This window comes from Toxotes jaculatrix, chromosome 3, assembly GCF_017976425.1.
Source record: "Toxotes jaculatrix isolate fToxJac2 chromosome 3, fToxJac2.pri, whole genome shotgun sequence".
Lineage (NCBI taxonomy): Eukaryota > Metazoa > Chordata > Actinopteri > Toxotidae > Toxotes > Toxotes jaculatrix.
In genome coordinates, this window is record NC_054396.1 from 10,224,681 (window position 1) to 10,235,503 (window position 10,823).

Here is a 10,823-nt window from a genome sequence, read left to right on the forward strand (position 1 = left end):
GAGGCTGCATGGAGGCTTCACCCCCTAATCTTTCTGTCTTTGTACTGGTGGAACATGTAAGACACGGTCTAAAAAAGAAATGGCTGTTTAAAAAAAACAACAGCTACAAATACAAATTACAGAGGCTATGTGGCAACATCAGAATTCAGATATCTAGTATTTATTTATTTTTTAATATGTTGCACTATACACAGAACTTTAACACTGTTAAAATCTAAATGGAACCAGTTCACAATCATCATAATAAACATCTGACAAATAAAAAGCATCTGTTTGTATATGAATTATTTCCCAACCATGAAAAATAAATTAAAACACACGCAACTGCAAATAAATAGCTTCTGTTACAACGCATTACTTTAGATTCCAAACTCAGGAGATTAGTGAAGCTATGCCCCCAGTGAGACAACACTGGCCAGAAGTAGTGCACTCAATAGAAGACGACTGCGACAACTTATGTGTGAATCTATCAGGATTATGTTAATGACTAAAAAAAAAAAAAATGAAGCACCATAATCAGTCACACAATCAGTCCTTCATTGTTAATATTGTACTGTACTGTACACACCTACTGAGCTAACACACGCCTCAGTTAGTAGATGCCTTGGTGACATCTCACCTGATCTACTGTGCTATTTGTCTTTTTCTTTTCTTTTTTTTTTTCACTTCATACACTATCTACACACATGGCACCTTATTTGCAAAAAGTAATTTTTTTCTATGCTTGTGTACTTTTGTAAATCAAATGCTGTGTCACTGAGGTTGTATCAGGGATATCAGCAATTCCTTTCTTGACCACACATAAGCTTGCAGCCCTGTCATTCTGGAGTTATACATTACACATCGTATTTCCATTCAATGAACCGCGTTCGAAACGTTCGAACCAAAATTGGCAGAACATCAGTTATGAAAGATGTTAGGTTCCCCAAAAACACCCTCATATATTGAAGAAGATTCTCGAAATGAGACTGTTCATCGTAGATGTGCACAGTGTTTAAAATCCCTCGTACATGAGTCAACAGAACATTCTGAACATTTCCAAGAGAAAATAACTTAGACCACAGTGTAAAGTGCACACATACTTAGACTTGTAGTTAAATTAACAGCTTCCTTCCCCATTCGCTGGATAAGACAATATCTAGGGTTAAGTTATTTTAAAGAGAAAATGTTTGTTTGAGCCTTACTAGTTAAAATATGCATCAGAACATCTTACATTTGTAAAAACTCTCTTTCTTGAGGTGTTTTCGGGAAACCCAAACTGATCTTCCACCGAGCAGATCCACATGCAGTCTACTAGGAAATAACTGATGTCTGCAGAGCTCTAGAGACATCTTTAGAATGATGTAAACATGAAAAATAAACAGTATGCATTCAGTACTTCTGTACAGCAAGGACTACTTCCTTTTCAACATCATGGTAAACATCCATTGGCATAAAGCATTGACCATACACAGCTCTGTCAGGTGCTACATCTACAGTTCTTGTCCCCAAATCAGGCAAATTTGTCATACTCAGATTCAAGGGGAGTATGGGCAAATATACAGCCATACAAAACAAATACACTTAAAACAGAACTTTAAAGAAATGAGAATGTTTTATACTTCCCTTGATATGCAAAAAAAGTGTTTTTTTCTGAAAATAAAAATCCCATTTTCATCTCACTTTATACACATCCTCAAGTATGACCAAAATTGCACAACTTTCTATGTATCTGCACATATTCTAAGCCTTTTATCCATTCACTGGTGAAATTACCTTAGGTTTATGAGTTATTTTGTAACCACATTCATTAGTGGAAGAACACACTAACTCATGAGCTGTTCCTGCCATTGTTTCTAAATCACTAGATCTACTGATATCACAGTGGGTGAACCTAAATATTACTATGTTTTTCAAAGCGCACCTCACATAATGTCTCAGGATGTGTTTAGGGGTCAATAAAAACGGATAAATTATCGGCACAGGCTGGGCATTAGACATTAGACTGTTAACAGGCAACATGCAAAACTATTTGTTTTCAGTGTCTTTTAACTGAATGTGAAACAATTAAGCAGTACAACCTTGTTTTAACAGACAAACATTCAAAGAAAAAATCTGGAATTACTATTTTAATGTCGTGACTAAGTATTTGTGTTTTGTCAGCAACTTGGTTTCGCACTACTTTCCTGGACATAATCAGACACACACGTCATTTCCATGTTTGACACATATACGCACAGGAAGACAAAACCGACTGGCTGAAATGATAAAGAGAAAAAAAAAAAAACGGCCACTACAAAACTTCCAATCTCATCCATGGGTGGTGCCAGTGATGACACCTTGTCACCTTTACAAGCATTTGGTCGAGTTCCTGTCATCATCCCATAACGCCATTTCTGTTCTTCCATAACATCGCACAGTTCTTCATGCTCTTTGCAAACCAAAATATCCACAAGCACGAGATGGAAGTCAAACAGAGGAGAAGCAAAGCAACGTGTTTTCCTTAGAGGTAAAGTTTCTGCCATCAGTCGACTCCCCGCTGAACCAACAATGCAGAATAAGGTGCACAGATCCAACCATAGGAGGAACGTGCACAGATGCTGTACATATTGACTCTTCTCAAGACTTGACCTATTTTCGCTTCTTATTTTAGCATTTATAAACCCTTGTTTTCCCTTTGTGCCATTGCAAGCTGATAGTCTTTCCTCCTTGCCACCACTCTGGTCAGTAGTTGGCCTCAGTGAAGGTGGCAGGCAGGAGATTTTTTGGGGGGCAAAATGGTGCTACTGGATTTGACAGGCTGTGGAGGGAGCAGCCTGGCAGCACATGCAGGTGGGGTTAACTGCTTTAGGCGGGATCAGATCCAGGTCCTCGTCATCCGGGATCTCATCGAGCCGATACCCATCCTTTAGGAGCTGGATGTTCAGGTCCTGGTTGATCTGCTGTAGAAGTCAATGTACCAAAATATCAGCAAAGCGTCTGGACAATTCTTTTCTTTTTTTTCCAAGTTTTGAAGCTAGGAATGACCTTTTCAGTCAAATTAGTTATTATGCCGATTCAAAAAAATATCAGTTTTAGGTGTTAAAACCAATGTTGATCTAAATTAATTAAATTTTTTCAGAAACAAAAAGAAGCAACATAGAAAACAAACAGGTCTCAGGTGGTAATGGGACGAGGCAAGAGGCAAAACCAAACAAAATATACTCCAAGTGGAAGACATGAACAGGAAACAGCCTGTTTGGATGAGAAATGGGGATACATCATTACAGACAACTGTTAAGTGGATGCTTGGCAGAGCCAGTGCATATTTTTTTCAATGGGTGCACATATACCTGGTGTGAGTATGGGACTGGGTGAACAGGTGGTGACACTGGTGGGGGTGACACTGTATAAACTACAATATAACGTGTGTATAGATACCTGGTCCCTCAGACATCTCACCTCGGCTGAGGAGTATCCTGATGAGGAGTATCTGGACATGTCAAAGTCATCATCACTGAAAGACAGGAGACATCAGCAGTTAGAGCCCAAAAAAATGAGGGTCCAAAGAACAGCAAAACATAGGAAAATAAAATCAGAATTTTTAAAGGGTTAGACCAGCAATTTAGTATTGTACATTCATATGGCCTCGCAAGAGTCAGATTTTTAAAAATCATTTAAAAAGAAGCATCGGAGCTTGAGGTATCCTGACTTCTTAGGCCCAGTATGGGTCAAGCCTACAAGATGCGAGATCATACATTTCCCATGATGCAATGCAGTCTTTTTTTACCCCCCCCTCCAAGTAAAAGCCCATCCCTTTCCAACTCTATGACCCCTGTTTGTAACACAACACCAGCTCTTTTAAAAAACAAAACACTTATACTAATCTATAGTTGCATCTCATATTTTAATTGACAGACAGGGTGACTAGAAAACATAAAGTGTTTTTCATTCCTAAGGTACTGATTTCACATTATAACCTCCAGAGACATTATGCTGCAGTCTCAGTTTCTATGTAAATAACTGCTCCCATAATGAGGCTGAATGAACAGACAAACAGCAGCATGCACAAGTTCAGGTCAACAAACAGAAACCAACTGCCTTTTTTATATACAATTTTAGGAGTCGTAACATCATGTATGCTCACAGGCTTTTCCCTCAAATGAGCAATCTGCCTTTCATACACTGTAAACAGACAGAACAGAGAGACATTGTGCAAAGGGTGTGCACGTGAATGTAAAATGTGGACAATTAACAAATGGGTGTCCTGTGTTGCTGTGTGCCAGAAAGCTCGTCAGTGGGTGTATGTGATGCAACACATGATGTAAGCTTGGTTTGCTTCCAGAGCGCTCATTTCACATGGGAGAGTTTCCCCTCACGTAGCTGCATACGAAGGGTACAAAGGGTGGGACTCATCTGTGTCAAATACAGACCTGCTGGTACGGAGCGGAGGCGAGTGCTCCCTCTGAGCCGCTTTTCCCTGTCCAAATCCTCACCCCGCTATCCTCTAATCCTGAGCCCTGGGAGAGGCTTTGCCCCTTTTTAGGATCCCTTCTGTTAAGAACTCTGTCAAGTTGCTCTATGGATTAATGTACCATCATGAGAGAGAGAGACCTACAAAACAAGTTAGCCAAATTCTCCTTTGCTCTCCTTTTAGGTCAGCTGTTATAGAAACGGATGTGAAGAATCTATGTACCTGTCAGTGTCCAGTGCAACCAGGGGTTTCTCATCTGGGCTCTGGTCTAGGGAGGAGTAACCTTTGTTTGGCACCACCAATCTGAAGAAGAACATTGAAAACAAGACAAAAATTTTCAACACTCAGCAAAAGTCTTTCACAGTTTCCACCAAGACATACAACACATTCTTACTGAAACACTCACTGAAACACATGCAAACATTTCATATCATTGACCCAAAACAGGATAACTGTCATGAGTTTTATAGTGCTCTCATTTCAGGCCACAAACACACCAAATACTGGGGCAAATCTGTAGCCTTCAGACTGCAGGCATCCCTAGATTATCTTTCTGCCTCAGAGACTTGGGGCTCAGGCCAGTCGGTAGCCCTTTCTTATATTTCCACTAATCCGCCAGGGAGTGGGATTAGACAGATGAGCCAGTTGTCAATATTGTGGGTTGTACTGGTTTTATGCTCAGTGCTTTGACTCTTTTATCACTGCTCACACATACAAAAACATCAAATTCCCCTTCTCCAAAAAGCCTTGTTGTTTGCACTGTTTGTGCTTGGCTGGTTCTACCATTAGGGAGTCTGATGGCGTTTACAGACGGCTGGCAGCAAATAAAGCCTTTAGTGGCGAGCCGTGCAGTCCACGTGTTTTGCATTTCAGTTAGTTGCGGCATTTTGCATTGAATGGTGAACAGCAGATATAAAAACATATTGCTTGAGATGCTAATTAATGCATTTGTGGTTGAGTTGGTCAACATTACAAAGAAACAAGCAGGCAGTGGAAGCTGTTACCTTGTCCTGGCATTCTTCTTGGGTTGTTGATTGACAGGACTTCCCACGGTGCCATTCTTCACTGATCCCTTCCTGGCAAGGTCCCTCTGTTTCTCTGGGCAACCACAGGATGTGAGGTCATCAGTAAATACATCAATAAATCTCACCTCAATGTTTGCAAAGTTAAAGTTAAAAACATTTGAGACTACAACTAATATAAGTAATTAATATAAGTAATGTAAGTTCTTCTTCAGACACTGAGTTCCAAAATAAATGTTTCAGAGGATGGAATTATTTTAACTTTTGAGTTATTGACTGGTGAATTTGAGAAAACAATATTTTTCAACAAGCTTTCTGGAGCAGAACCCTTAGGACTAAACAGAAATGGGGAATCCTCGGTGTGATTAAGGCTTCCACAGTGTTGTAGCAGTGCAATAACAGAGACAGCTAAGAAATGTTCTGACACCTCTGACAGCAGAAATAAATTGCGGTACTGGGGAATATAATTTTGCTGACAAACAATAATCCTGGTGAATTAGTTTATGGCAAATTTCATGCACAAATTTCACTAAAGTGCTGAACGCTTTCAGTTCCACAAGGGGTTTTTATATTCTTTGCTATAGAATGTAACGCTATGCATCCATGTGCAGTGTGTGGGTTGTGATACCTATTTGGACTTGCAGTGGTGAGGGCTTGTAATTCATGGCCACAGTCTCACCCTTGGTGTCAGGGTCTGCCTCTGAGGTGGAGGATGCTGCTGGGTCCTGTGGAGGAGCAACATACAACACAGAGCATTTTAGTTTGGTTTCAACCAAATAACAACACTAACAACTAACGTGATATCTTACTTGCGTACAGTCTCGGGTCCTGTCCAGGTCCTGTCTCTTCATATACGTCCATAATCCTAGCTCTGTCACTGCTGCAGAGTTTGCTAATTCAGTAGCTGACAGGGATTAAACTTGAACCCAGTCTGTTTTCTAGTAACACACTTCCAATTATCTTGTGCTATACATACTTCCTTTGGGCACATGAAATTGAAGGCAGTCCTGAGGGCACAATCAACTCAGTACTGAGTGCAGCAGGCTACCATGGGGCCACATCACTAAGAAAATCAGTTCTTTTATAGAACCTACTTGTGTCCAATACCCTGGCGAGATTTCCCAAGCCTATGGGCTTCTATAGCCGCCTGGTTTGCAGCATCAATAGGCTTGAGTGTTCTGCCTATGTCGCTGGCTCTGTCTCTTTTATGTGTGAGCAGTGATGGCATAGGGAGGAGGCGTGGGAGAACAGAGGGGGTTGCTGTTGGAGCCACGGTTTCCCCAGATTGAGAGAGGGGAGCTGGGCTGTGCTTCGCCTGTTCTGCTGACAGAGCTCCACATTATGTTGAACCTACAGGCCTCCCCTTGTTGCGCTTAGAGGGACTCTACAGACCACATGGGCGAAGGCTACCAGGCATTTGGCTTTCAATAACTCTGCATTTTATTAAATGACTGGAGCTGAAACTTAGACACTTTTGTACAGTTTAAGTTGAAAATGTATACAGGCTCAAACCACTGCTTTATAATGAGATACAGTATGTTACTGGTATAAATATCTTTTAATTTTGTATATAAAATTAAAAATATGTAAGTTTTAGACATCTACATTTAAAAGGCTAAGGTGTGTTTGTACTTGAAAGCATTTTAAAAGCCCAAGTGAAGACTGTGAGAGGGGATTACAAAATATAGGTCTAGACACAGATATGCCTGAATCTATTGCACCAAATCCTTCTTTATGATATTATTGGGAAATACTTAAGGAATTCAGGCCAATTCCATGAGACCAGTAGAGCTTATACACTATCACAGGGCCTGATGAAAAATTCATGAACATTTAGCATGGACAGTGAGAGGCTTATTTTGCATCTTGATTTTCATGTAACACATTTAAGAACAAACTGCCAGCACCACAATCTGGTAATACAGCACAGCAAAGCGCTACATGTTCAGATTCACGCAATGTTTCTCAGCTGTATGTTTTTTGTTGTTGTTGTTGTTGTTGTTGTTGTTGTTGAATGCAGTCCAGTGTAGCCAAAGATACCTTCATTGGATACAACAGTATCATCCTCATCTGGTGATGAAGCATTGTTCACTTGGCTGGAATAATTAAAACGAGCTGCAATAGTGACTACAGTACACACACTAGTAGGAGCTGTGAAAGCACAGGATACAGACAAGGTATTCCCACTGTAACAAGCACAAACATGAGCTCTTTCTGTTCTGTGACAGGCCCTTCCCTCGGATCATTAGGCTTACCCACAGCATTTTTTTTTCTTTTTTTATGCTCATGTTTTTCACACTTCCCTTCTACCACAGAACGACACTGTAATGAGGTGGGGTCATACTGTCTGTCAAATAAATCCTTTTGATTTTTTTTTCAGCAGGGCTGGCAGTGAATAATGAAAGAGATTCAGTATTAAGCTGTTTGTGACAGACTTTCCTGCTACTTCCTGAACATAAGACAGCACAATTACCGATAGGAAGAAGCGGGTAGACCACAATAAACAAAGTAAAACTCCTCTTGAAATATAAGAGCTTACCTTACATCAGTCTAAAGTTTTCCCAAAAGCAATGCTACCAAAGGTTGTTGAGTAAGAAGTAAGTATTCACTGACCTATGTTATATTTTCACCATCTTCATTTTTGGTAGAGTAATAGGTACGAGGCAATGGCAGCACACAAAGTCAACTAGGCCTTATAACATACATTTAGAGCCTACAGTTCCTATGAAATTTGGTGTGACACGTCATGTATTAAAAGTAAAGCAGGTCCTTTCACCATGGAACCTTCAACATGCATTCACACACTCAACACCTACATTAACTCATGGTCTCACACACACACACACAATGTGTATACACATCCGTGTATCATTTTCATCAGCTCGTCCTCCTTTACTGCCTCTGATGATGAAGAGCCACAGGGTTGCTGACACAGCACAGGCACCAAGCTATTGGTAGGATTACACATCATGGCCTCCCATTGGCCAATAGCAGCAAAGACTGATACATCAGGTGACCATTAAAACAGTTGCATGCTATCCTTATGAATAGCAATGACAGCTGGGCTAAATTGGAATCTCAGTGTTTTGCTAGGAAATCTGTCATCAATGAGTTTTAGCCTATAGTAGTCATTCTCAAAAACTGGTTCCAGTAAAGGGATGATTAAAAATAATTTACAAGTTTATATTTCAATCTTAAGCTTGAAACATTTGTCACTGATATTTGACAATTATTCAAATCACATAAAATTCTATATAGAGCTGTTTCATTTGTGTGAAATTTATTCTCAACAAGGAGCCAGGTGCAAGTGCATTCATGCGGCTTAGGAATCACAATGAAGTTATTAGCATTAAAATGCACAGCCATGTGTGCCACAGCAACTGTGATCCTGGCACAATCAGATATGGTGTAAATCTAAAAGTGAGGGGCTGTTTCAGAGGTTGAAACTGCAAAAGATACGAATTAACAAAGAGGAGGCCCACAGTGTTGTTTGACTCACATGGGGCATTATAGCTACAAGGTGAAAAGGAATAAACTACATGGTTTCAAGAGTTTTAGGACACATGCTGACAACATTTCAGCCACAATCCAAGTTTTTTTCTGATATTGGATTCAATTCATCAGAGATCTCACTGGTGGATGAAACATGAGAGCAGACTGATCAAATCTTCATGTGTAGAGAGAGCAATTGCTGCTGCATAACAAAAAAGGAGACTTTATGTGCCAGAGAAAGTATGTTCTTCTGTGATTTCTGCTAGAGTTTAGCCTCAGGGGTAGCAGGGGCTGAACGTTAGAACTTGGAGCTCCGCTTTTGCCTGAACCCCTGAGGCAAAGTATGAAAAAAAAAGGACAGCTGTTTGAGGCTGCTTTGTTTGAAGTATGGAGAATAAGGCTGGCATATTAGAATCATCTATGATAATAACAGGATGTATTGCTGAAATAAAAGCAGAGCTCAATTTTAAATGCAGAGAATAAGAGCAGTGGATCAGTTCATTTTTGGCAGCCATATCAATTCAGATCTTGTGCAGGATTGGGATTATGCTATAATGGCATTCAAACAATGAAGAATAATAATATTATTTTGTAAACAATGAATTACTATGTTTATATATCTATCCTAAATTTACTGACAGGTCAGAAACTTGTCATATCATGGAAAGGTGAGACTATTGCCTTACTAAGGGCCTCCTCGCCCTGACCATCATCATCAGGGCTGCACTCTGCAGTATCTTTTGGACACAGAGCTCCTATTCACGCGATCATCTGGGCTCCCAGCTCATCCCGACCCAAATCACACGTCACCAGATGACGAAAGGTAAAGACAGTGGCCTCTGTCAGCCACTGATGTAAACAAGCGCATCCTGACGTGGATTAAAAAAACAACAACACGATTTTAGTCCAGTGCATAGTTTAATTACTATGATGCAATAAAGCAATAGGGTTTTTTTTTTATCATTAAATAATGATCGGTGTTATTTGTGTGTTTAGTGTACGGGGAGATATAGAGCCGCTACCCTATCATCTGTAGATAATCAATGTACACCCATCCCAAAGATCCAATTTGTCCTACAGCTATCCGTTAGCTCTTACACGCAGATTATGAGGCACAGCTGTCACGATAAGCCACACAGTCGAGATAAAAAAAAAAAAAAAAAGAATAGAAAAGAAAAAGAAAGAAACGTTTCCATTTGCATTCAACAGAAGATGATTTGCTTAAAGGGCATTTTTTGTCTTTCGTCTCTCACCAAAGGCTGTGTCTCCCCGTTGACTGGAGGCACTTGGAACCTGTCGATTTCTTCCATCATTTTGGCAAAGCGTTAAAGAAACGACGCTGCAGTTTAAGATAAACGGTGACTTGTGTCTAACTATCCCGGTTAATGATGCTCGCTTGTCGGGATCCTTCGTTTTTCAGCATGATAGCAGTTCGTTTTCCTCCATCCTGACAGAGGTGACTCGACAGCAAAACAGCAGTACCGCCCCACTTCCGGGTCTATAGAATATTCATGAGGAGTTTGTCCAATCACAGAGGAGACGATATTCAAATGCGTAGTGAAGCAAATTAATAGTTTTAAATTTATGTTTTAATCCTGCATTTTCAATATTTTTTATTCTCAAGCTTTCAGATATTTGATAGTGTTTTTACACCCCTTTCCCCTTCACAATAAAGCAACATAACATAATTATTTCCAACCTAGCATAATGCTTTCTATATTCCAACACTTAGAAGGAGAGGCACTCAAAAAATAAGACGTTGTTTCAAAAGTTAAAGCTAGCAAGTGACCTAGACTTTATGTAATGTATTCATGAGCTGACGCCATCGCTAACACAATTCACAATCGAAAAAAAACGGACATCAAGCGTAGAGATCC

General features: G+C 40.0%; 1 protein-coding gene across 2 annotated transcripts; it reads right to left on the reverse strand.

The window, feature by feature from the left end:
- Positions 1 to 150: 150 nt before the first annotated feature.
- fam219aa (family with sequence similarity 219 member Aa) lies at positions 151 to 10,414 on the reverse strand. Of its 2 annotated transcripts, XM_041034940.1 has the most exons (6): positions 10,200 to 10,414; positions 6,083 to 6,179; positions 5,437 to 5,530; positions 4,655 to 4,735; positions 3,421 to 3,475; positions 151 to 2,921 (listed from the first exon to the last, which is right to left on the reverse strand). In XM_041034940.1, the coding sequence occupies exons 1-6, from the start codon at positions 10,257 to 10,259 to the stop codon at positions 2,763 to 2,765; spliced, it is 546 nt and encodes a 181-aa protein (XP_040890874.1). In that variant the 5' UTR covers positions 10,260 to 10,414; the 3' UTR covers positions 151 to 2,762. The 2 variants fall into 2 exon arrangements, with proteins under 2 accessions (XP_040890874.1, XP_040890873.1); XM_041034939.1 differs by having other exon boundaries at positions 2,804 to 3,475.
- Positions 10,415 to 10,823: the final 409 nt, after the last annotated feature.

Coding starts and splice junctions, on each gene's coding strand:
- fam219aa (XM_041034939.1), bottom strand. CDS start 10,259: ATGATGGAAGAAATCGACAGGTTCCAAGTGCCTCCAGTCAACGGGGAG. Junction 5,531..6,082: donor ACCACTGCAAGTCCAAATAG/GTATCACAACCC, acceptor GTGGTTGCCCAG/AGAAACAGAGGGACCTTGCC. Junction 3,476..4,654: donor GTTGCACTGGACACTGACAG/GTACATAGATTC, acceptor CCTGTCTTTCAG/TGATGATGACTTTGACATGT.